This window comes from Anthonomus grandis, chromosome 5 (genome assembly GCF_022605725.1).
Source record: "Anthonomus grandis grandis chromosome 5, icAntGran1.3, whole genome shotgun sequence".
Taxonomy (NCBI): Eukaryota; Metazoa; Arthropoda; class Insecta; order Coleoptera; family Curculionidae; genus Anthonomus; species Anthonomus grandis.
In genome coordinates this window covers 31,531,211-31,558,870 of record NC_065550.1, presented here as the reverse complement: position 1 = coordinate 31,558,870, position 27,660 = coordinate 31,531,211, and the positions used below count along the sequence as shown (strand labels likewise).

At 33.4% G+C, this 27,660-nt stretch overlaps 1 protein-coding gene and 1 long non-coding RNA gene across 3 annotated transcripts; one reads left to right on the top strand and one right to left on the bottom strand.

Annotated features, from left to right (window-relative positions):
• Window positions 1-348: 348 nt before the first annotated feature.
• Window positions 349-27,646, top strand: LOC126736057 (uncharacterized). 2 transcript variants are annotated; one of them, XM_050440258.1, is made up of 11 exons: window positions 349-635; window positions 691-827; window positions 879-1,086; window positions 1,286-1,465; window positions 9,690-9,840; window positions 9,894-10,074; window positions 10,127-10,272; window positions 17,962-18,091; window positions 18,147-18,371; window positions 18,429-18,594; window positions 27,364-27,646. In XM_050440258.1, the coding sequence occupies exons 2-11, from the start codon at window positions 714-716 to the stop codon at window positions 27,501-27,503; spliced, it is 1,641 nt and encodes a 546-aa protein (XP_050296215.1). In that variant the 5' UTR covers window positions 349-635; window positions 691-713; the 3' UTR covers window positions 27,504-27,646. The 2 variants fall into 2 exon arrangements, with proteins under 2 accessions (XP_050296215.1, XP_050296214.1); XM_050440257.1 differs by having other exon boundaries at window positions 350-827.
• Window positions 11,081-12,688, bottom strand: LOC126736069 (uncharacterized). Its single transcript, XR_007660600.1, has 3 exons — window positions 12,451-12,688; window positions 12,175-12,379; window positions 11,081-12,124 (listed from the first exon to the last, which is right to left on the bottom strand). It is a non-coding gene; the product is annotated as an uncharacterized LOC126736069 (long non-coding RNA).
• Window positions 27,647-27,660: the final 14 nt, after the last annotated feature.

Sequence of the window (27,660 nt, the reverse complement as noted above, 5' to 3'; positions counted from 1 at the left end):
TAAATTTAAAAACATTTATGTTGGTCATCAAAGGAATATAATCTCTTAATTATGGCATTTATAATTTTTTCACAAATCTATTACAATGATAAAAAATTTTTTACTTTTTAATTTCTCCAGTATTAAAAACGATACTTCTTATAACCTTAGCTCTACATGAAACGAATCACTAAAATGCATCATTTGACAACAAAATGACGGATGCACATTTTCTATCATTCAAAAGTATCGATACCACGCTCCAGCTCTACATGTAACCATGACTACGACGTAAATAACTTAACTAGCCACTCCTACCGTATGTCATTGTCAAATTGCCCCATGTGTTGATAACATAACCTTACTTTGGTGTGATTGGTCAGGGTAAATCGCCTGATTTTTAGTTGAAATGTAATCAATAAAAAGCCCTAACAGATTCTCTTTGTAATTTAATTGCGTTTGCTAACAAAAAAGAAATTATAAACCGAATAAATTCCGACTAATGAACGTGTCGTAATCACCCTGTCATAATCAGTAAATTCCAAAAACAGCAATTAAAGATAATTTCAGAAGGCGACGTAAATATTTCAAGTACTTGGCCAATTTTGACCTTTCTACCTTAGTACCACTGGTGTCGTGAGCACGTAGCTGTCACGGTAATTACTTGATTAAAAACCCAACCAGTTTTAGCTAGAATTTACCTTTCCCGAGACCACTTTAGCAATATAATAAAAATGGAAGACCACCCCAATATCCTTAAGGGAGAACCTTTGGAAAGGCTCATTGATATGTCTTTAGGGCACCTCTTGATGATGGTACTCAGAAGTCACGACGATAACATCTTAATGGTAAGATTTCATAAATTAAAATACTTCCACCAGATTTAAATGTGTCTTTAGGTTGATCCACTATCGAAAGAAGAGCTACCCGCAAACATTTTGTTGGCCAGGAGTATAAAATTGGCCAAATGGTTAAAAACGCAAAACATTGGTGTGGGCGATTGTCTGTCTGTGAATAGCGAGAATCGGATTGAATTCGGTGTCACCGCAGTGGCTACATTTTTAATTGGGGCCACTTTTGCCCCTTTAAATCCTGACTATACTCCAGGTAAAGTAAATTTTTTTGATTAACATAATATATCATTGATGAATAAACTAAATTGATTTTTTAAATTTAATATGTTATATTGGACTTTAGTCATAATATACTTTTTAATTATTTTCATCAAAAGGTAGGTTTATAAAAATTAAATGTGTTGTAATTGATATATTAATTTTAATAAAACTTCCTGTTTTTTTTTTTTTAGTTGAACTGAAACATGTCCTCAACCTGTCAAAACCGAAAATCATTTTTTGTTCCGCAAAGACTATTGATAAGATGATATCCATTCGACCCCAATACCCCTACATACAAAAGCTGGTTTTATATGGCAAGGAAATTAAACAACAGAACTCTGATGTTTTTATGTATGATGACATTCTGCAAGGTAAGTAATCCATCAATACGCTTTATTTTATAAATTAGGTTAAATCATGCATAGATTCGGTCCAACTTGTTCATGATCTGTTGTTGAAAACCACATCATCTAAGTGGTATTTAAGATTCATAACATTAGTTTTTTAAATATTTAGACACCATTTTCCGATTTCAACAATATCTCTGATGAAATCAGAGAATGTGGTATTTAGATTTATTGCATGACAAGTATCCAGAAACTTAATAAATTGTCCTGAAATTCTATAATTGGTCATATCATTAATATAAATGAGGAATAGAACAGGTCCAACACTGTGGGGACACCATCCACAGAAAAACTGCACTCTATTTTGCAAATAAGACCCAAATCACTAAAGAGCCATACTATCAGATCATTATAGTCAGAAACTCCATATAGAAATACCTAAAGAGAATAAAAAGCCAGTAAGAAGTTTAATGATCTTTTAACACATGAATCCTGGGAAGATGTATATAACTACAGTGAAGTCGATCTAAAATATGATTGCTTTTATAATATTTTCTATTACTATTTTAATGTAACATTTTCTCTAAGTAGTCACAAAATAAAGGATCCTGATAAAAAATGGGTAAACTCTGAAATTAAAAATTATTCTAGTCATATTAAAGATCTGTATGTATGGTACAAGGAAACAAATAGTGAGGCAGCTTATAATCAATGTAAAAAAGAAAAAAAAGAATATAAAAAATGTATTAAACTATAAAACTTCTTTAAATGAAAACAAGATTATCTGTTCGAATAATAAAACTAAAACTGCTTGGACTATTTTCAATCAATGCTCAAATAAGTCAAAGTCATCTAAACCTGTCACCCTAAATTCTAGCAATAATGAAATTATTGAAAATTTGGATGAGATAGCCAACATATTTTTAAAGAAATTTAAAGCTTCATCTCTTACTCCTTTATTTTCTGGTCAATTGCCTAAAGGAAGTCACATCCTCACTATTTTCCTCTTTCCCACAGATTCAAAGGAAGTTCAGCATTTTCTATCGGCCTTGCCAAATAAATACTCTGCTGGTCTTGATGAAATACCAATAAACATACTCAAAAAAGCTAGTCACCATATAAATGTACCTCTAGCTTACATAATAAATGTCTGTCTGCACATCGGAATCTTTCCATCTAAACTAAAAAAGGCGAAAGTTCTTCCAATTTTTAAAAATAAGGGTGATGAGCAGGATGTAGAAAACTATCGACCAATATCTCCCCTTTCTTCAATATCAAAAATCTTTGAGCGAGTCATTTATATCCGTATTATGAACTTTTTAAAAAGGTCTACTGCTGTCAATCCTTGAAAATTATGGACTGAGGGGAAACTGTGCCAGACTTATAGCCTCTTATTTAGATCAGAGGGAACAAACAGTTTGCCTTGGCTCTGGTAATGGTAAATATGTTTACTCAGCATCATCCTTGGTGGTACAGGGAGTGCCTCAGGGTTCAATTCAGGGTTCTATTCCAGTACTATTCATATTATATGTAAATGGTCTCATTGAGTGTTTTCCAGGGTGTTTTATCAACCAATATGCTGATGACACTTCCATAATCTTGTCAGAACATCTGATTGAAGAACTATCTGTCAGAGCTTCTCAGGTGGTAGAGAGGATGCAGGAGTGGTGTGACAATCATGCTCTGAAGCTAAATGCTGATAAAACCGCGCTACTGACATTCTCCAAAACTTTACCTCAAAATTCCCTACTAGTAAAGTTTGAAAAAAAGTCTCTTCGAGAGGTAGCTTCCTTAAAATTCCTTGGTATACACATTGACTCCTGTCTCACATAGGTCCCACACATAGACACTCTTGGCAAAAAACTAAATAGTTTCTGCGCGTTAATAAGGCGTCTACGAGAAGAGCTTTCCCTAAATTGTCTGAAGCAACTTTACTATGCATCGGTCCGATCTCTAATCACTTATAGTGTGATGTTTTGGGGATCTTCAACTGACGCCGTGTCAGTCTTTATAGCACAAAAACGCATCATAAGATGCATGCTCAGACTCACACCACAAACGTCTTGTAGGCCTTATTTTACTAAGCTTGGTCTACTCACTGTTCCAGCTCTGTACATTCTTATGTTAGCTTTTTTTGCAAAGAAACACCTGCATTTTTTTCAAACTAATGAAGATCATTATGCTGAGGGTATGTCTATTGTGACAAGGGGGAGAGCTGAACTGAGTGTCCCAACTCATCACTCTGCCTTTTTTCAAAGATCTCCTGCCTTTACTGCTATTAAAACATATAATAGATTACCTCTCGCCCTAAGGCAAGAGAAAAATATCATGAAGTTTAGGAAAGACACTGCAAGGTATCTGTTGGGCAAGTGTATCTATAAATAAAGGGGAGGAGAAAGTAAACTCAAAGTCCAAGTCTCATCAATCAAGCGTCTATTTAAAGGTTACGCGTTTCACTAAAACCTGAAGGGATCTTTACTGAACGATTTGATATATAAACGGTTCTTGTAGCCTTAAAACTTTGGAAGATAGAACGATTTTTGTCCTCCAAGATTGGACAGTCATCATATTTGAGCTTTTGAAAAGAACATTGACCCACACTTTTGCGAATAATTTCAGAGTGGCTGAAGATATTTTTAAAATTCTTTTACGTCAATAAAAAAGAATGTCTGATGACGGATTTGACATATGAAACGTCGAGATTGCGTTAAGTTAAAGGTTACGCGTTTCGCCGTATTAGGGCATCATCAGACCTAAGTAGAATTAACAAAATTAAATAATACGGAGCAGAACGCTAATTAACAGAAAACACATACCTATAATAATATATAAATACAAAAAACTGCACACTGACTCACACTAACATAAAAATAAAATAAGTTTATACCATCGTGTATCGTTATTGACTAAAATATGAATTATAAAACGCCAAATATCACATCCAGTAAATTCTTAACATATTATTTTATAAAGAATGAAAACAAATACAATTATGAAAGAAAAAAAATATACAAAAAGGTTTTTCAAAAAACATAGGGATCGAACCAGAGACCATTGGATCTAAAGTCCGAAGCATATACCTTATCGCCAAACCGGGGTAATGATGTAGCATGCGAGTAATTACGTTATATGAGACAAGATTAAAATTTTTTATTGGAGATTATTGAAAAGAAGAAGAAGAAATAAAAAATCATTACAGAAATCTAAATACCGTTAATTCTAAGCTTAAATTTCTTTATTTGACTCTAACTTTTGTGTTATCTTTTTTAGAATTTTGTATTTTGGATTTAAAATTTAGGGACGAAGTGGAGTCATTTGGATCTGAAACTTTTGGGAGATTGGGTAAGAAAATTTCCAACCTTAAATCGTCCAAGTTGACACAATTAAAACAACGTAATTTACCTGAATTTAGACAGAACTTGGGTGGTAATTCATATTTTGATTTTCACAAAAGATTTTTGAATTTATCTGACGTTTCATTTTCAGCCCATGAAGAAAATATTCTAAGTCATAACTTAAAATTTAATTTTTCGCATAAAGTTGATTTAAAAATTAGAGAAACGCTAGCCGTCGAGGCTGAAAATATCTTACAAACTACAGATATTACCAACAAAAATATCCTTAGAGCAAATATTATTTCTCTCTTAAATTCTAAATTGGACAAAAACAAAATTTTTAATTATAATGGTAAGCACTTAAAATCCTTAAAAACTAAAATTGAACAACATGACTTGAATGTCACTAAGGCCGATAAAGGATATTGCTTAGTCATTATGAAACGCACAGATTATGTGAATAGGGTTGTGGATTTTCTCGATACCTATGAGTTTCAACCTTTGACTAGGGATCCCACAACTTCATTTTTTACAAAAATGAAGGGTGTTCTCGATAGATCTTTATTAACCTTGGAGTTTTTTAATATTAGAAAGGAGGCTCTTTATCCTATGAACCCTAAAACTCCTCTCCTTTACGGGCTACCTAAAGTTCATAAAGAAGGACAGCCAATTAGACCAGTGGTATCTTTTGTGGAGTCTCCTTGCTATAAACTTTCTTCATGGTTGAATGGGGTTTTGAGAGAGGTACCAGGCTTTCGAAGTTGTTTTTCCACTAAGAATTCCGTCGAATTTGCTAATTTTTTAAAAGGCATATATATACCAGACAATGCAATGTTAATTTCCTTAGATGTGAAAAATCTTGTTCCCAGTATACCACCCACTGACTGCATTGAACTAATGGAATCTTTACTGGGAAATTCTAATCTACCCAGGCTGATTTCTTCAGACTTAATTTGCCTACTAAAAACTGTTTTAGACCAAAACTTTTTTAAATTCAATGGCAAAATGTATACACAGAAGGCTGGCTTAGCCATGGGATCATGCCTTACCCCTTTTTTAAGTGAAGTTTTTATGAACAACTTGGAGTGCAAAATTATGAACAGTTCTTTCGCCGATCATATAATAGCATATAAACGATATGTGGACGACATTTGTATTGTTTGGGGAGGCAATGACGATCAATTGTCCACCTTCTTAAATTTTACAAACAGTCTACATAGTAGAATTTCATTTACCTTAGAAAAGGAGCACAACAAAAGTTTGCCTTTCTTAGACCTCTTGTTAACCAGGAATAATAATAAAATCGAATTCGATATATACAGGAAACCATCCACAACTGACAACATCATACAATTCACTTCTAACTCACCACATACCCACAAGTTTGCTTCATTTAACTCTTTATTATATAGGATGTTTACCCTTCCTCTATCCAAGGAATCTTTTTATAAAGAATTTAACATAATAAAGCAGCTTGCAGTTTTCCACTTTCTACCATAAATAAACTTTTTTCGTATACATGAATAAATATAAATTACCACATCTTACACTCCAATTCTTTAAATCTTAACAAATTCAGATCTTTAACATTTTTTGGTTTAATATCTCTCCAACTTGCAAAACTCTTTAAAAATAATCTTAATCTTTCAAAAGCTTTTAAAACTGCAAACACTTTGAAAAAACACTTGATAAACACAAAGGATAAAATGGAGCAAACTTTAAAATCTGGGGTGTATTCTTTGAATTGTGGTGAGTGTTCCGCTGTGTATGTTGGTCAGTCTGGTAGGAGAATTTCCACTAGGGTTAAAGAACATATAAGTCTTTTCAACAATTGTAAGGACACCGATATTAAAGAAACAAAGTCAGCCTTTGCAAATCACCTTTTATCGACTGGTCATAACTTTTCGGTGTCGGATGATGTAACTATATTACATGAGTGTGGAAAGGGTAAAAAACTAGATCTCCTCGAAAAGCTGGAGATTACAAGAGCTAAAAGAAGCCCAATATTAAATTGTGTCAATGATATCTTCAATTTCGAACCTAATCTAATTTTCAATAATCTCCAATAAAAAATTTTAATCTTGTCTCATATAACGTAATTACTCGCATGCTACATCATTACCCCGGTTTGGCGATAAGGTATATGCTTCGGACTTTAGATCCAATGGTCTCTGGTTCGATCCCTATGTTTTTTGAAAAACCTTTTTGTATATTTTTTTTCTTTCATAATTGTATTTGTTTTCATTCTTTATAAAATAATATGTAAAGAATTTACTCGATGTGATATTTGGCGTTTTATAATTCATATTTTAGTCAATAACGATACACGATGGTATAAACTTATTTTATTTTTATGTTAGTGTGAGTCAGTGTGCAGTTTTTTGTATTTATATATTATTATAGGTATGTGTTTTCTGTTAATTAGCGTTCTGCTCCGTATTATTTAATTTTGTTAATTCTACTTAGGTCTGATGATGCCCTAATGCGGCGAAACGCGTAACCTTTAAATAGATGCTTGATTGATGAGACTTGGACTTTGAGTTTACTTTCTCCTCCCCTTTATTCATATACTTAAGTCTCTTTGGGAATGATGGATGATTATTTTGAAGTGTATCTATAGTTTCGATTTACAATTTTAAATGTGTATTATGATTAATATTAAGGGTTTGTTTATTAATTTATTTATCTTCATAATATCTTCATAATTCTTTCTTTCGGAGCTCATACACGACTTTTAATTCACCTCAAGCCTCTAACTCTAATAATATTCAGACACCGTACCCGGAGTGCATAACCATAACTAGATTTACTGAAAACGAGGTATTAAGTGCTTTAAAAACTATAAAACCCACACCGATAGTTGGACCTGACAAAATACCCGCATTTCTTTTATCAGACTGTAGACATGTTTTTGCAAAACCATTAACAATTCTTTTTAACTTGGCCCTTAAACAAGAATGTTTTCCTGATCTTTGGAAGTCGTCTAAAATTGTTCCCATACATAAAAAGAATGACAAAAACATGGTTGAAAATTACCGGCCTATCACAATAATAAATAACTTCTCCAAATGTTTTGAGCGCGCACTTCATTCTGCTTTATATCCTAAAGTGGGGAGTCTTATAAATACTCGACAACATGGATTCATGAAAGGTAGATCTACCACTACAAATTTGATTTCTCTTACAGAATATATCACCGAATCAATAAATGCAAACTCTCAAGTCGATGTTATTTATACAGACTTTTCAAAAGCATTTGACCGACTAGACCACTACATTCTTATTAATAATTTCGACCTATATTATGGATTTTCTTCTTCTTTGTCAAATCTTTTACAGTCCTATCTTACCGAGCGACCACAACACGTGGAATGTTTTGGTCGTAGTTCGGTGCAGATAGTTGCCACTTCCGGAGTCCCACAGGGCTCAATTCTGGGACCACTTCTTTTCAACTCATTCATTAATACAATATCTGACCAACTTGATGTTAATAGCCTGCTGTACGCAGATGACAAAAAACTATATATCAGAATTGACTCTATTTTGGATTGTGAGCGGCTACAAAATAATTTAAGTCTTTTGAATACATGGTGTAAAAATAATAATCTACCCCTTAATGCGGCTAAATGTAATGTTGTCTCATTTGGCTTAAAGAAAAACTTCATTACTTACAACTATACCATAGATGATGTTATTCTGCCTAGATCAACTGAATTTAGAGATTTAGGGGTGATCTTTGACAGCTCTTTCTCTTTTCAACCGCATATTTTAGATATTGTCAAGCGCAGTTATAGAATGTTGGGATATATCATCAGGAACTCGCAAAATTTTAATAATGTTCTTAGTCTAAAAATCCTGTACTTTTCTTATGTCAGATCAATATTGGAATATGCATCCCAAGTTTGGTCACCATATTATACAAATCATATTCATGAACTTGAAAATATTCAACGAAAATTTCTCAAATATCTTTGGTACAAGAGTGACGGAGTGTACCCAGAAATTGGTTTCCCACATCAGCGTTTATTGGAAAGATTTTCGTTTGCTTTGCTGGAGGATCGGCGAAAATCCGCTGATTTGCAATTTTTATTTAAGTTGGTAAATAATATTATTGATTCACCAGATCTATTGCAGCAACTAAATTTTCATGTGCCTCGCATATCAGCAAGGAATACATCAACTTTTTACCTATCAAGACCTAGAACCAACATTTGTAAATTTTCTCCTCTGCGCAGAGCATGTAACATACATGACTCTGTTCTGGATCAGTGTGACATCTTTAATTGCAGTTTGTCGGAAATTAAAAGAGTACACTTTTCCTAGATGTTTTACTTTTAATTTACTTTGTCTATATTTCTTTTGATACCATTTGCTTGTAATTATTGATAATATTGTATACTTTTTAATTTTCTTAAGATACCTATGTTTTGTAATTTATTGTTGTAATTTTCCCACTCATTAATTGGAATTTATTGTGTGGAGTGGTGTAAATAAATAAATAAATAAATAAATAATGTATCATACTTGAGATACAGGTGGTAAGGTAACGCACCCATTATTATGTCCAACATTATCTTTTTGTTCTTACTATTTTTATTAGCAGTATGTACTGTGTAGATGTTATCAAATTTTAATTTTGTTTGTTTTGTGACGTTGCTATAGATCTTGAAAGCATTAAAGAAATTATTATTATTATTATTATTATTATACTTCTGAACCTATACCACTCAAGTTTAGCAGCAGTATTTTTGTGACTTACACAGTCAAAAGCCTTGGTTAAGTCACAAAACATTGCTGCGGCAGCATCTGTTCCCTTGTAACATTGAATTGTAATAATTTGCTATTTGATTAAATATTAACACCTCAGGATTCATCAATACAATACAGATCAAAAACGTTCTCTATTTCTCTAGGTGTAGAAGAAATAGATGAATCTTTCGCCCCACCAGAAATAGACATACAAGAAACTGTTGCCACCATATTGTGTTCCTCGGGCACCACCGGCCTCCCAAAGGGGGTAATGTGCACTCACGACAACATGGGGGCCTTTATAGACGTGGGAAGGTATTAAGAGTGAGTTAATTGCCGAAAGTTTTTTTTTTATCGAGTAATTTCAGGAGCCAACTGCAGCATATTGCCCTTAATGATGACCCCAGTGACGCGATGATGGGTTTGACCCCGTTTTTCCATTCTTTCGGTTTCATGTTGATGTTCCTTAATATCATTAGGGGCAAGAAGATGGTTGTGATAAGGAGGTTCCAGTTGAAGATGTTTTTGGACTCGATCGTTAAGTATAATGTGGGTTTATGGAGTGGTTGGTTCAGCATGGATTAAGAGATTTCTGTTGTAGATCAAGAGACTGATAGTGCCGCCGCCGGTGTTGTTAATTTTACTGAAAAATCCCCTGGTTAAACAGTACGATTTATCTGGTTTGGAGGAAATTAGGAGTGGGGCTGCCCCATTGGGCAAAGATTTGGAGAAGGAGTTGAAAAATAGGTAAGAAATAACCAGTTAACTTTTTTTAATTTTGTTTAAATAACCAGGTTTTTGAAACGTTATTCATATTCAAAGTATTATTGTCTGACAGGAAACAAATCCTAATAATAAGAAGTATTCACAGATAATTTAATAAATTCAGTAATTTATCAAATAACAAGATCAAATCACAAATTTATTTATTTCGAAGGTATGGTACACCCTGTATCCCTATCACATTTATTATTCATGTATCTATTACAAAAATCAAAAGCAATTAATGAATTTTTATAATAATTAAAGACTGGATAAGTTTTGCCATAAGATTTCAAATAAATATAAACAGCAAAGGTGCACCTAGGCGACTTAACACCCTCGCAGTGTTGCTATTTAAAGAAAAAGTAATATTTACAAGGTTTCAATAACAATGTTAATATTACCAAATACACCCAACTAACCTAAGATAATTTTCTAGCTCCAGACTAAATTTATTTCTAAATTATCGTTATTATAGAAAATATACAGTAACCAAATGATTATTTAAGTAAAATCAATGAGAAAAATATCGAAATTAAATTGTAACTCAGCCTCTAGATTATGTGAACACCCGAATATGTAGTTATGATAATTAAATCATTTCCCTACCCATACATCCAAATGTCATCCCTCCAATTTAATGAAAAATAAATTAATTCGATAATCATTCATAAAAGACAACTAGAAAATTTATATTGGTACAATATAAAACTAATAGTGGGTGGTACATTAAATGCTTAAACAACTTACAATCTAATAAAATTCTATCTAAAAGAAAAAGATTAATATCAAACCGTCACTGAATATCATTGAACCAGTTGTATGCTTCATAGATGGGTTCTTTCTTGGTTAAATTGAACCCATAAGTTTTAAGAAATAAGAAGTATCAATTTGATTGTTGCATATTTTAAATTAAAACACTAAATTCCCTCAACAAACAGCACATTGATGAAGAGACAATGCATTTATCTAAACAGTTTGATTTTGTATCCACTATTAGCTCTCCTACGAGGGTCTCGTCTGATTCTTGAGTAATTTATTTAAAAAAAAGGACTAGAAACAATCATATTATGTATTTTTCACTATGATTAACATGGATAGTGTTCTTGTTACATAGTAAATTATGCAATGCTTACACTGTGACTAAAATTGATTATAATTTACTAAAAAGCTTTTGATTGCATCTTGCAACAGTCAAGGTCCAGAATTTGCAATCTCAAAATTAAATAACATACTTCATGTATTTAATTAACTGTGTTAATTATTCATTTATTTATTTATTTATTTGGGAACAATGAGGTAGTTGTTGTGACAAGTTTAATTTTTGATAATTCTTATTATGTTTCTTTAATTAATTATTAATATATTGTTTATATACAGGTTTTAAGTTAGTTGTATTATACCATTTGTATGTCTGCCCAGATATTCCGGGATTTAGGTGATTCTGCTTTGAATTCTTTGGTTGATGTGGTAAATGCTTTTTTTTTTAATGTCATTTCCCTGATTAAGTTATGATATATAATAAGTACTAAAAAGTGCTATAGTCGTTCCATTGCAGAAGGTCGGTGATAATTCTTGTTCCACAAACTATAGGCCCATATCCCTTCTTCCAACTCCCTCTAAGATCATAGAAAGGCGAGTTAAACTTAGAGCCCTTGGATTTTTGAGTAAAGATAACATCAACTCAAACCAATTTGGTTTTAAGAATAAGAAAGTTACTGATGCTTTCTTTTTTTTTCTGGAACATCTATAGGTTGGTTTAATCGGGGTGAGGTTTTTGAAGCAGTGTTTTGTGACTTGACAAAAGTTTTTGACTCAGAAATACCATTTCGGAAGTCTGAAATATACGGTTTTAGAGATGTGTCATTAAAATGATTCAGGTCTTACCTTTCTGAGAGGGTTTAGTATGTTTCCTACGCAGGTTGCGATTCGGACAACATTGACTATTTATTGTGGTGTTCCACAGGGGGTCATTACTGGGAACACTGTTGTGCCTTTTATATGTCAATGATATCTGTTTAGTAGAAATCAGGGGTCATTTAACTCTCTTTGCTGATGATACCAGAATCTTGTGGCATCATTCCGATTGTCTCTTGAAAAAATAAAGATTTGGTTCGATTGCAATTTACTCACATTTAGTATAACAAAAATTAACATTCTCACTTTTAGATGTAATCTTGCAAATGTTGTTCTTGATACATATAAGTTAAACAATCCAGTCAGTTTAAAATATTTAAGTATTTTAATGGACAATAGATTAACCTTTGAGAATCACAGTGTTGCCTTGTCAAATCAATGTCTTAAGGTTGTTTTGTCTGATCAGAGTGCAATGAGAATGGCATATTTTGTTCTGACTGAAAGTAACCTCAGATATGGTCTTGACTTTTGGTAGTTGCAGTGGTTACCTATATCACTTTCTTCATTTTACAAAAAAAAAAACAATTCGAATCATGTACAATGTTGATGATTGAGGGATTCATGAAAAACCTGTCTTTTTGATACATACAATTATGACACCACCTTTTTCATTTATTCTTAAGAATGTATGTTTGGTTTTTACAAAGTATAGGAATTTGATTGTGCAAGGAGAATACCTTACTAGACAGTCACAAAATTATCCTCTACCAATACCCACTACTAATTAATTAAAGAGATCATTTATTTATGACTTAAAGAAAATGTACAAGTACTTACCCTTAACTTGCGAAACTTAGAAGACCTTAAAAAATTCCAATGTAAATGTAAGCAATTTCTAGTTAGTAAAGCATGTAATAATGTGAAGGCATATTTTACTGATCAACTTACATCACAAGGTAATGCTGTATCATCTGGTAAAACGTGTTAAGTTAAAAATAGCGATAATAGTAAGTTTTTTTTTAATAGTTATATACGTGTATTTTATCAGATATAATCTTAATTTTTTTTTTGTTTTTGTGTTCTAATTTTGATTTGGGTTTATTCCGACTTACTTTTAATTACAACTTTGTCAATAAGATTTATTTGGTCTTTGATAAATAAATCATGCTTTGCATGGAAGTTTGTAACCTATAAGTAACATATTAATATATAATTAATTAAACCTTGAAAGCAATAAGTGCTGATTGAATATTCTTTGCATAAAAATTACGAGACAAATTTACCACTAACCAAAACTCTTCATTTTAAAACTCTTTTTTTTTTAAATCCATAAACCTGGCAATAAAATGAGACCGTCTCCACTATAGGATCTCCAACTTACAACGTTTCAAAGTTTTTAGTAAAGCAATTAATGTTTTTCAGTCAAAAACAGCCAACAGTTTCAAAAGGTAATAATTTAATTCTAAGTGAAAACGAAATTATTATTTCTTTCCATGTATCTCCTTTGTTCCTGTGTGATTGTGAATTGTGAATATCTGATTGAACCTTTGGAAAGTAATGGTTTCGATAATATCCAAGAAATAATTAAATTAACAAAACTTTGCATGCTACAAAATATTTTTTAATGTAACAACTCATACTATGAACAACTGGAAGGTACAGCCATAGGTAATTGCCTTTCTTCCTTCCTGGCAGAGCTCTTTATGAACCGTTTTGAGTTAAATGCAAAAAAATACATTTCAATACTTTTCATGAGTTTGGTTAAGATATGTTGCCATGTTGGACAAAAGCAAATTGATAATTTTGTAAATAAACTCAATAACTGTTTTCCATCTATTAAATTTACCTTCGAACAACAAACAAATAACCTTCATCCATTCTTAGATACTCTTAGAATTTCATATTTATAGAAAAGAAACAAATACATATGTGTTTTCAACATAAAATGGCTAGCATGCATTTCTTGGTACATCGTTTGGTCTCATTTCTTCTAAGTAATAGCAGATTTAATAAAGAAACAGCAACAATTAAAACCATTGTTAGGGTCAATGGTTATGACGATAAGATTATAAGCTGATTAGAAGACATAGGTTTAAAGTTAATCTCAAAAACTCATTTCAAAAAGATGAAAATAAGCAAACTTTCGTTGCAATACCATACGATCCTAAGACTTAGGCCTAAAAATGGTCTATCAAAGTTCGGCCAAGTTACGAAATCTTTTAGGAAACCCAAAAGACCACACAAGAAATAAAGACCAATGAAAAGTGTGGGATCTACGAGATTAATTGCAAAGTTTGTTATAAAAAGTACATAGGAGAAACCAGAAGATCAATTAATGTCAGATTTAAAGAACATGTATCTCATGTGAAATATGGAAGAGTTGAAAAGTCAAGTGTGGTCACTTTCTAGGTATCGACAACTTAAACCAATTAATAACAATAGAAAATTAGATGCATACGAAAGTTTGGCAATATTCAAAAATCAAAAAAACATTCTTGACAGGGATAAAATCCCTTATAGTAATAATAATAATAATAATAAGCTTTATTTCCAACAGGTTACATATACCCAGTTACAGGAAAATCAATTAAATATATAAATGTACGAATGCATGAATTGTATTAGATTCATTGCTATATAATAAAAAAAAAAGTAGTGAACTTGAGAAAATAAATAATAAAAAATCAACACTAAATTAGGATAAGAATCAAGAATTAATTTAAATCAAAAGGCCAAAAAAAAAATGAGTAAATAAATGTATTCAAGCTAAAAACTAAATAACTAAAAACTAAATAACCTAAATAACCTAGCCTCCCCCACCGACCATACGCAGGTGATTCAAGATAAGTGCCAAATCGTCATGGTGAATGTCACAAGAATCAGCAATAGTGTTAAAGTTTTGACACATAAAGTGAGTAAATTATATAGTTATATTATTGAGTTAGCTCTATCTAGTTACATCATTAGTATATAAGTAGTTATCTTCTCCCGAAGATGCTTACATCGTTAGCGAAACACGTGTCGAGAGTAAAAATACAGAGTTTTGGTTACTGGTAAAACTGTTTCGTAATTTGAGTGTCACACCAAAGAACAATTTTTTTTTTACGGTATTTACCAATTTTACAAAAATAAAATAATACAAAAGATACTAATACTAATATAACTTAAGTTAGATAATAGTAAGACATAAATCAATGTTAATTTAAAGAAAAATGTTAAAAGTCACGAGTCACTAATTAATTTGAGAGAACTCCTAAAACTACTAAAAGAAACGTGCAAGTCAAGACTATCGAAAGAACGTTGCATTCTAGTTATAGGATTGTGCTGTCCATAAGAACTACAGTAGAACCTCGATTATCCGGGCCAGCCGGGACCGAGCCTTCGCCGGATAATCGAAAACATGGATAATCCAAAGACTCATTTTTATTTTTTTAATACATAATTTATTTAAACAAATACATGTGCCAGACGAAAAGAAACAACGTGATAAAACATAATGCAACAAAAAAAAATGTTTATTACCTATTTAGACATAATGTATTTGCTATGTATAAACGTATACATACATTATAAAAAATATTATGTAGGTTATACATATTATATGTATATACATACATATGTACATATATAAAAAAATCACTAATTTTTGTTTGTTTTTGGGCCTCGTAACTTCTACACCCTATAATTTCCTTCATTTTTCTAAGCTGAAGTACATGAATGTCATCAGTTACAGGCTGTTCTTCAAAATATTGAATAAGTATGTTTACTGCATCCCTTGCTTCTCGATGACTCGTCATAATGACGCAATCATTTTTATCAGAACTCTCATTCTCATCACTACTTTTGTCAGAACTTTCTGCAGAGCTCTTGTTATGTAGATAATCGTCATCTATGATCTGATACCCTGTTTCTTGGTGATCACATTCTATCCATTCTTGTATTTCTTTATTGTCTATTTCTTCTAAACCTTTGATTTGTGAGGCAATAGTTGCTATATTTCCGACGGACAGCTCACCTTCATTTAAGTGATTTTCATCTTCAGAACCGTCTTCATGTTCCAAAGTCCTTATTTTATAAAATGATTTTTTAATGTGATCCACTTTCACATCACTCCAAGCACGAGCTACAGCATAAATTGCTTCTTTCAAATTTAGACGTTTCCAAAATCCCACAATGTCATCTTCTCCCAACAGTTGCAGCATGAGGTCTTTTCTGTAAAGTCTCTTCATGGTCTCTATAACACCTTGGTCCATTGGCTGGGCAATAGATGTTACATTCGGAGGAAAATATGCCACGAATATGTTCCCATCTGTTGACTTTAGTTGCTCTACATCAGGATGCGATGGCGCATTATCCAGTAACAGTACAGCCTTTGGTGGAAGATTATTTTCTTTGAGATAAGCTCTAACTTGAGGTATAAATTTTTCGAAAAACCACTTTTTAAAAATTACTCGATCCATCCAAGCTGCCTTTTGATTATAATAATCCACAGGCAATCTTTTTATATTTTTAAAAGCTCTAGGATTTTCGGATTTTCCAATGACGGCTAACCTAAGCTTATGGGTTCCTGAGGCATTAGCACAGCATAAAACTGTTAAACGGTCTTTGCTTACTTTGAAACCTAAAAAAAAATACAACTTTGAGAAATATTTTATACTTAAAAAAATATGTATGTAACGCTAACCTGGTGCACTAGTTTCTGAGGCTACAACAAGTGTCCTTCTCGGCATTGCTTTCCAATAGAGTTCAGTTTCATCTCCGTTGTACACCTGCTCAGGTTTTAGGTCATGCTCTATTATGAGATTTTCCAAATCATAGCAAAATTCTACCATAGCTACATCATTAGCACTTAATTTCTCCCCTTGAACAGCTAATTCTCGTATTCCATGACGTTTTTTAAATCTGTAAAGCCAACCAGAAGATGCCGAGAAGTTGCCTTTAATTTTCAACTGCTTGTGAAACTTTTCAGCTTGCCTAGTACACATAGGTCCTGATATCGGAACCCCCACTGATCTTTTCTGCAAGAACCACTTGGTCATAGCATCATCAAGTACTCGAAACGTAGACCCTTTTAGAGATTTCCTGTCAGAAATAGCTTTTGCACTATCCGCTCTTGCTACAAAGCTCTGTAACTGGGATTTTTTCTTCACAATGTCACGAACCGTTTGTTTTCCAATATTATATGTTTTAGCCAAAATAGCAACACTTATGTTATTTTCAGACTGTTTCAAAATTTCCATTTTTTGCTCAATAGTTAAAACATTGCGTTTACGCTTTTCATTAGCACCCGTACGCTGCATTTTGTGCGCCTGTTTACGTTTAACTAATAAGCGATGAGCCGGTCGCCAATACTCGCCAATTGGCGAAAATAACAGGTAAAAACATAAACGAAGGATTCCCCGAAAGAAACTTGGGGATTCCCCGAGACGAGCGTTTGCACGGTTTCAGCATTCAGGCGGCGCCGGCGCTGTCAATCTCGAGCCGTCAGCCACGGATAATCCGCGCACGGATGATCAATTTAAAATGCCGCACGGAGAATCCGCCGCCCGGATAACGCGCGCACGGATAATCGGGGTTCTACTGTACTATCAAAATCTACGTAGAAGAGTTTTTTAAGTCTAGTCAATTTCTGGGTCCGAAAATTCAGTATATTTAAAAGATAATCACAATCAGCATAGTTTGTCTAATTATATTTAGTCTTCTCTGCATAGTTTTGAGATTAGATTTCAGAAAAGTATTACACTTAACTCAGCTAAAAAAAATAATTGGTAAATCCTGTACCCAATAACATCACAATACCAAAATCTACCTTTTCAGGTTCAAAGTGAAAACCGTAAGTCAATCCTATGGCATGACAGAAACCACTTTAGGAGTTTTACTGAATATTGGTGAACGTGGCCCTAAATTGGGCTCCGTAGGCAAAGTCGTTGCCGGAATGATGGTTAAAGTAAGAATACCTATTCACATATGAACTCTTAAGCAATTAAAACCGAATCCTTCAGGTGATAAACGAGCAAGGAGTGCCCCTGGGGCCCTACGAGGAGGGCGAGCTCTGCTTTAAAGGCCCCCTAATCATGAAGGGTTACGTGGGCGATCCGAAAGCCACCGCGGAAACCATCGATAAAGACGGCTGGTTGCATACCGGGGACGTGGCGTATTACGATAGCGACAAGTATTTCTTTATCGTTGATCGGATTAAGGAGCTGATTAAGTATAAAGGATTTCAAGTGAGTATTATTTAATTGTGTCGTAAATGTTCTGTTGAAAATATAAAATTTCTTTAGGTGGCGCCGGCCGAATTGGAGGCTTTACTACAGACGCATCCGGCGGTGCAGGATTGCGCCGTGGTCGGTTTACCGGACGAGGATGCCGGCGAGTTGCCGTTAGCGTTTGTCGCCACGAAACCAGGGAAAAAGGTGAAGGAGGAGGAGCTGAAGAAGTTTGTTGCTGGTAAGAATAATTTATTTTAAATGCCAACAAAATCTAGCGGGTTGGGAAGGTCGGGAAGACTTTTTTCCACAAAGGAAAATGCCAATCTTTTGTCAAGAGTTATGCATTTCGATGAGTTCACTCAACATCATCAGACTCTAGCACTACATAGATGTGATGTTTATATGATGAAGCATGACATCTATGTAGTGTTAGACTGCAGGACATGGTATTTTCCAAATTACAAGTTGTACAAAAGTGGATAATTAAAATAATGCTTTTTAAAAGCAAAAGGTACCCATCTTTTAGATTTAGCACAGTAAATAGTAGGCACCTATATGACACCAGACATGGGGGAAATCTCTTACTTCCAAATAAGGACTATACGACTAATTCCATAAAACTTTTTAATGCAATACCCGAGACCACAAAAGAACTACAATATAACAATATTTGTTCCTCACACCAAGAAACAAAACTTTTCCCGTGTTGTAGCCTTTAATACATGCCTACAAATAAAGAATTATTCGAAAGGTTTTAAATTAGATTTATAATTTTAATTAGAGCTATTCATTGCAATATTAATTAGATAGTATTTAGATCCTTTTCAAAAAATACCAACCACACCAGATAAAGAATCGTAATTAACATTATAGGACCGTGCATGGGGCAGCACCATCTGTGACTACTGTAATACAGGGAACACCATTTTTATCTACTTCATTATCCTTTTTCGCTATTTTTGCTTCTTCAACAGCAGCTTCTTCCATACTTTTCCAAGCAGACTCTCTTATTACATCGGCAACTTTTTCATGGTACTCGCTAAAGGTTGATTTGGACATCATTGGCATATTCATTGCGGCACTAAATTCGTTAATTTGCGAATACCCGATTTCAGTTGATATACGAGGGCGGGTCAATAAGTCCGTGACTTTTTGGATAAAAGACAGGTTTTTATATAAAAAGTTATTTTATTTTTCAACATAGTCTCCTTTGAGTTCTATACACTTAGTCCAACGTTTCTCCAATTTTTTTATCCCTTCGGAACAATATGATTTGTCGAGGTCATCAAAATATCTTTCATCAAATCTCTTTCCGCCGAGCCATTTCTTTAAGTTTGGGAATAGGAAATAGTCACTGGGGGCTAAATCTGGAGAATAGATGAGGAAGTAATTCGTAACCTAAAGTCTGCCCAACCAATCTGTAGCTAAGCGGTATCGGTGCGGGGAACGTGGTTGTAGACTAGACCCGCCTCATTTCATTCATGAAATGGCCAGTGACGTGCGAAATTTTATAAACCGATTACACAGATTTGAATGTATTAAATATTAAAAAATATGGTTTGGTTTTAATTTTAAAATAGGTATTTGTAGGTAAGATATTAATTTGGAAATTAAGGTCTTCTAAAATATTTTATTTGTAAATATGTAATAAAAAAAATGACAGACAAGATTAGGGAAGTTTGAGATAAAAGTAAAGTAAAGAAAACACAAAATTTGTAATATACCTACTTAGTTTATTCACTTAAAATAAGAGTGCCGTACTCGATGCCTGGATATCGCGAGGGAAAGAGCACGGCAGATAATCCGAATTATGCTGTTTAAACATTGAATTTACTACATAATATGTATAATTTAAATTATTATTTAAATAAGTATAATCAATTTGTACCTGTTGAAGAATATATTGCTAACCACTCCAGTAACAGTCTCACTCTTCCAGCATTTTTTAAACATTAGGTCATTGTCTATCCAAGTTTCATCTAAATAGACAATATTGCGACCTTCGGCTCGGTGTTTTTTTATTTCTCTTAGGTATGTATACCTTAAAGATGTTATTTTTGGAAAATTTTTTTCTTCTGGCAATTTTTGCAACAGCTTTCTGCTAGTAGGCACAACTTTAAACCCATATAAAATTGATTTATTAGGTGTTTAACCTTTTGAAAATGACAGTTGTCGTCTTGTTCCACCTTCGTCATTCGCGGTCTTTTTTTGCCGGGACTAGAAAGCATTTTGTTGGGGTCCGTCCGCATTCTTTCTTCATCTTCTTTGTGAATTTTTTTCACCATTGAAATGCTTACGCCAGTATATTGAGATACTCTTTCAAGTTTGCGCTTTACTGGTAGATTAACGAAGTTATTAGTAGCTTCTTCATCGCAAACCCTAAAAATTTGTACAAGAAGTATATAATCCTGATATTCAATTTTTTTTAGTCGTCGTTCCGATTCATATTACTTATATTTATAGACATTTTATATTCAAAATAACCAACAGTAACTTTAAATCTTTTTTGTTTGTAAAGCAATCGAGCTTGGTTTTATTTCATTGAATATGATTTTTATTTATTACAACATTAGGTACATAATTTTTGAAATTTAGTGTCGCATAAATTATGATTTTATTTTAATGTTTTTTTTCATAACTGTGCTTAGGCTTTATAATTCTCTTATTATCATTTTACTTACCTATAAACATTCGCAATCACTTCCCTTGCCTGGCTATGAATAAAGTTATTCATTTTAACGTAAATAACACAAAAACTGTTAAAAATTATGAACTTTAACAACAAAGAAACAAATAACACAAAACAACAACAAAACAGCAACAACAATAATAGCAAATAAACTAAACTATACTACACTACTCAAAAGTCATAGGTCAGAAATTAAGTAGGTATCTAAAAATGCAGCAATAAAAACAGTTTAATAGCTCAAAAGTATTAACATACGCCGCCGCCACTGAATCCGCAAGAAATCGATATTATTCCGAAAATTACACAAAACCTGGTAGGATGCGATCCAATAAGATAGAGAAAGACAGAGAGCTGCATAAAAATAATAAATTAATGGCCGCGATGTCATCAACCAATCACCTGTCCCCAAACAGCGAGATGCTTCCGCGAAAGCACGACGTTGCCGGCTTTGTAAGTTTTATTAGGAATTTCGGATAAATGTTAGTCAATATTGGATTTTATAATATGCAAAACATTAGCAAATAGAACTAAAAAATATGGTTTAAACTGCATTACATTATTTATTATCTTTTTTATGTTTAAATAGCTTAATTTTACCATTATATTTACTTTTTATTCAATACTATTTCATTTTTGCAGTAAGACGTGACAACGCTTCAAAATTTCGCCCGCATTCTTTTCGTAGACACAGATCCGATGGTCAAACTGTAATTCATGGATTTTTGCCATGGAAACTGCACATGTGTGGACCCTTGCATTGCCCTGGTGGAAAAGAACTTTTTTTTTGGCCCAATGTGGTCTTTTTTCTTTCAGTTTCTTATTGAATCTATCCAATAAGTTGGTATAATATTCTCCATTGTTTTCCCCTTTTGAAGATAGTCAATGTGGGTTATACCGCGTGCATCCCAAAAAACGGTCGCCATGACTTTATTGGCTGACAAACCCACCTTTGCCTTCTTGGGCGCCGATTCACCCCGAGAAATCCACTGTTTTGACTGCTGTTTGGTGTCCGGCGTATTGTGGTGGATCCACGTTTCATCCACGGTGACGAAACGACGCAAAAATTCGTCCATATTGCGGTTGAATAACGCCAAACACTCCTGGGAAATTGTCACACGGTTGCGTTTGTGGTCGGTTGTGAGCAAACGCGGCACCCATCTTGCGGAAAGCTTTCTCATACCCAAATGATTATTCAAAATTGAAACTACTGAACCATGTGAGATTCCTATGGCTTCCACAATCTCTCTCACTTTCAATCTCCGATCGGCTAAAACCATATCGTGAATTTTTTCGATTGTTTTGGATGTAGAGACCTCGACTGGGCGTCCAGAACGTTCGGCATCTTCCGTGCTTGTACGGCCACATCGAAATTCAGTAAACCACTTCTTTACCATGGAAATGGATGGTGCAGAGTCCCCATAATATTTATCAAGCTTAGCCTTGGTTTGAGTGATGGTTTTTTTTCCGTAAAAAATAATGCTTAAGGAGCACACGAAATTCACTTTTTTCCATTTTCTTCTCAAAACGAGTGGTAGTCTGCTATAAACAGCTGTCAAACACAAACTAAATGACGCAGCTTGTTCGAATTTTGACAGGCGTCAACTGACAATTCTCTGTTGACAGGAGCAGAGTTGCCATTTCCATTAAAGGGCGAGAAATTCAAAAAGTCACGGACTTATTGACCCGCCCTCGTAGTTCCCAAAACAAGAAAGACGTTTATATTCATTTTTTTCTGCAGCTTTTTATCGGAGCAAATTATTTTTCTGATGCGACACATCTTACATTCCAAAACAAATTCGCTATACAATCCCTGTCTTCGTTCGCTAATCAGCGTCATATTTACAATATTGCAGTCAAATGGCTCGTGCCTTTCTCCATTTAGATTTTGGGCAAATAAATTTTCTACATCAAATAATCTTCTCCCTGATATTTCATTAACGAGACTAAAAAAAAGAGGAATGATAATGACAAACATATAGTTTTTGTTCTATCTAGAAAGCTATGCTATGAAATTGGTATCTTTGAAGCACATTATATGTAAAATCGGGTGAGTACAGTTTGACCATCGGATCTGTGTCTACGAAAAGAATGCGGGCGAAATTTTGAAGCGTTGTCACGTCTTACTGCAAAAATGAAATAGTATTGAATAAAAAGTAAATATAATGGTAAAATTAAGCTATTTAATCATAAAAAAGATAATAAATAATGTAATGCAGTTTAAACCATATTTTTTAGTTCTATTTGCTAATGTTTTGCATGTTATAAAATCCAATATTGACTAACATTTATCCGAAATTCGTAATAAAACTTACAAAGCCGGCAACGTCGTGCTTTCGCGGAAGCATCTCGCTGTTTGGGGACAGGTGATTGGTTGATGACATCGCGGCCATTAATTTATTATTCTTATGCAGCTCTTTGTCTTTCTCTATCTTATTGGATCGCATCCTACCAGTTTTGTGTAATTTTCGGAATAATATCGATTTCTTGCGGATTCAGTGGCGGCGGCGTATGTTAATACTTTTGAGCTATTAAACTGTTTTTATTGTTGTATTTTTAGGTACCTACTTAATTTCTGACCTATGACTTTTGAGTAGTGTAGCATAGTTTAGTTTATTTGCTATTATTGTTGTTGCTGTTTTGTTGTTGTTTTGTGTTATTTGTTTCTTTGTTGTTAAAGTTCATAACTTTTAACAGTTTTTGTGTTATTTACGTTAAAATGAATAACTTTATTCATAGCCAGGCAAGGGAAGTGATTGCGAATGTTTATAGGTAAGTAAAATGATAATAAGAGAATTATAAAGCCTAAGCACAGTTATAAAAAAAAAAACATTAAAATAAAATCATAATTTATGCGACACTAAATTTCAAAAATTATGTACCTAATGTTGTAATAAATAAAAATCATATTCAATGAAATAAAACCAAGCTCGATTGCTTTACAAACAAAAAAGATTTAAAGTTACTGTTGGTTATTTTGAATATAAAATGTCTATAAATATAAGTAATATGAATCGGAACGACGACTAAAAAAAATTGAATATCAGGATTATATACTTCTTGTACAAATTTTTAGGGTTTGCGATGAAGAAGCTACTAATAACTTCGTTAATCTACCAGTAAAGCGCAAACTTGAAAGAGTATCTCAATATACTGGCGTAAGCATTTCAATGGTGAAAAAAATTCACAAAGAAGATGAAGAAAGAATGCGGACGGACCCCAACAAAATGCTTTCTAGTCCCGGCAAAAGAAGACCGCGAATGACGTGGTGGAAACAGACGACAACTTTCATTTTCAAATAGTTAACCACCTAATAAATCGATTTTATATGGGTTTAAAGTTGTGCCTACTACCAGAAAGCTGTTGCAAAAATTGCCAAAAGAAGAAAATTTTCAAAAAATAACATCTTTAAGGTATAAATACCTAAGAGAAATTAAAAAACACCGAGCCGAAGGTCGCAATATTGTCTATTTAGATGAAACATGGATAGACAATGACCTAACGTTTAAAAAATGCTGGCAGAGTGACACTGTTACTGGAGTGGCTAGCAATATATCTTCAACAGGTACAAATTGATTATACTTATTTAAATAATAATTTAAATTATACATATTACGTAGTAAATTCAATGTTTAAACAGCATAATTCGGATTATCTGCCGTGCTCTTTCCCTCGCGATATCCAGGCATCGAGTACGGCACTCTTATTTTAAGTGAATAAACTAAGTAGGTGTATTACAAATTTTGTGTTTTCTTTACTTTACTTTTATCTCAAACTTCCCTAATCTTGTCTGTCATTTTTTTATTACATATTTACAAATAAAATATTTTAGAAGACCTTAATTTCCAAATTAATATCTTACCTACAAATACCTATTTTAAAATTAAAACCAAACCATATTTTTTAATGTTTAATACATTCAAATCTGTGTAATCGGTTTATAAAATTTCGCACGTCACTGGCCATTTCATGAATGAAATGAGGCGGGTCTAGTCTAGAACCACGTTCCCCGCACCGATACCGCTTAGCTACAGATTGGTTGGGCAGACTTTACAAGTAGGTAAAACCTAAATTAAAAATAACTTTAAAATTCACAGCTGCCCCGCGTATTTGTATAAAATTATCTGTTCGTAGTTGGTGACGATCGCTCCACATCCAATTCTGTAGCATTATAAATATTATTATCAGTAACCTCCTTCCTAAAAATCCTTGAAGTTTAGTAAAAATAGCAATAATAAAATTAAAAAATACCTAACCTGGGTAAATTTTGGACGTTTGTAGTATGGTTTGAGATACGGAAGCGTCTCCAATAATCTCCTTCTTTTTTTTCCTAAAAAAGTAATTACAGACATAAAAAAAATACTAAATCTATTATACAAAATTTTGCCGTTTTTTAAATATAAATCAAATCAAACTTTCAAAATTTTTAAACTTTTATAATGGTTTGCCATATAATTGCTAATTTATGTGACATTATGTCTTATACGTAGCCAGATTCCAATAGTGAGCCTCGAATTTATAGCACCCTGTTCACTCAGAAATTAAAAGAACAATTAAATTTTTTTACTTACCAGATATTTCTTGAAACACGTTTCTTACTTTTACGATAAGTACCTAAATTTAAATGTTTTTTATCCACAGGCGTTTGCTTATTACGACCCATAGTTAATGATATTTTTTCAACAACAACAATTCACAACAAGCAAAATACAAGACACAGTGCACTAACTAATAAAATAAAAAATAATGATTGCCAAGATTGCGAAAAATAAAAGCAAGACGACTTAACACTTACGGAAACAAATGAGAACTGACCGACAATAAATGAGCGCCTTGAGAGAGAAAAACGGCGCTGCCAGATCTTCCTAAATATGCAGACGCAAAGCAATTTTCAGCCAAATTTACATTATTTTCTTATATTAGGTTTAAAAAAAAAACAAAAATTATTATATCATAAGTATGTGGTGTTTTATTAGGTTCATGGAACGAGGGGTGGTGTTCCTTGTGCAGAATCTTGGCTTCTGACCAATGGATATTGTGTCCATTATGCCACGCGTGCTCTGCTATCCCGGATTTGGAAACCTCTCCTCTTTGGGTCCAGCTGCGACGTTCCTTCGCTCTGACTTCTAGGGGGCGCTTCGTTTCACCTATGTATGAGTCACCGCAATCACATGGGATCTGGTAGACGCAATTTTTGGTATCTAACAGGCCATCTGGTTTGGTCTTTGATACCACGCTTCTGATAGTGGTGCTAGATCTAAAGGCAGTTCTAATATTGTACTTGCTGGCAATGCGTCGGATTTGTTCCGATGTACCTCTAATGTAAGGTATGGTTGTCGTGGTGGCCTCGTCTCTGATTTGATTTGGACGCGTCCTTTGGATGGTCCTACTTATTAGCTTCTTTGGATATCCATTCTGTTGTAGGTCTTTGTAGATGGTATCCAATTCAGTCTTGAGATCCTCGTCGCTTCTATAGATGGTTCGAGCTCTATTTTAGAGGGATCTTATGATGCCTATTTTGGTGGTTGCAGGATGGTTGGACTCATAGTGAAGATACTGGCCCGTGTGTGTTGGTTTCCTATAAACTGAAGTTCGTAGATTTCCACCGACCTTTTTAACGAGGACATCTAGGAAAGGTAGAGCTGAGTCCTTCTCTGTCTCCATCATGAACTTGATTGTTGGTCTGATGTTGAGGTGAAGCAGAAACTCCTGAAGTGCTTTTTCCTCTTTGTCCCAGATTATGAAGGTGTCGTCCACATATCGAAGCCAGAGCTTGGGTTTGCAATGGGAGGTATCTATTGCATGTTCCTCGAACCATTTCATGAAGATGTTCGCTATTACTGGGGAAAGAGATGAACCCATCGGAAGTCCTTCGTCTTGGGCGTAGAATCTAACCTTGACCGAAACGTCGTGTTACATTAAATAAATAAGACAATGCGAGTCCGACAAGATGTTTTTTAACATTTTAAAGTTACGTAATATTGACATGCGTAACAAATTCGTATTTATAACACGAATGAATTACTCTTCTCTACTCTTTTATTGCAACTTTGTTTGCCCTAAACCATTCCCTTAAGGTACTCGTTTAAGAATTTGCTTGACTATTAAAATTCCTTGACATCTTCTTTATCCTAAGTCTTAAAACACTTATAAGGAATTCTGTGTTTTATGAGAGCGTTAAAACATTTTTATATTATAACAATAAAGGTTTTTTTTACATTCCCTAGAACTGATACATCCAGAACTACCTTAAAATAATTGGTATTATTGCAAAAAGATACACAATCATATAGATAATACAAATATTTTATTTTCTTATAGATACATTGTCCCACCAAAAACAGCTACGAGGTGGGGTGTTATTCATAAATGAAATCCCAAGAAATCCAACGGGAAAAATCCTTAGGCGAGTGCTACGCGAAAAAGCGAAGGAGCTAGTCAAAGTCAGGTCAAAATTGTAACCTGCACCTATCAATTTGTGATTTTAATTTATTGTTTTTATGGTGATAGCCCAATAGATTTTTAGTGGACCAAATTGAGAAATCTTTAGAGTTTCTTTTATTCATCACTGTTTTAATTTTGATTAGTACAAAGTTATCGTTTTCGAATGTGGTTTTA

Excerpts from the sequence above, each read along its gene's own strand:
- LOC126736057 (XM_050440258.1), top strand. The coding sequence starts at position 714 with ATGGAAGACCACCCCAATATCCTTAAGGGAGAACCTTTGGAAAGGCTC. Across the intron at positions 1,087-1,285 it reads AAATCCTGACTATACTCCAG|TTGAACTGAAACATGTCCTC; the intron begins GTAAAGTAAATT and ends TTTTTTTTTTAG. Across the intron at positions 10,273-17,961 it reads GAGAAGGAGTTGAAAAATAG|GTTCAAAGTGAAAACCGTAA; the intron begins GTAAGAAATAAC and ends CTACCTTTTCAG.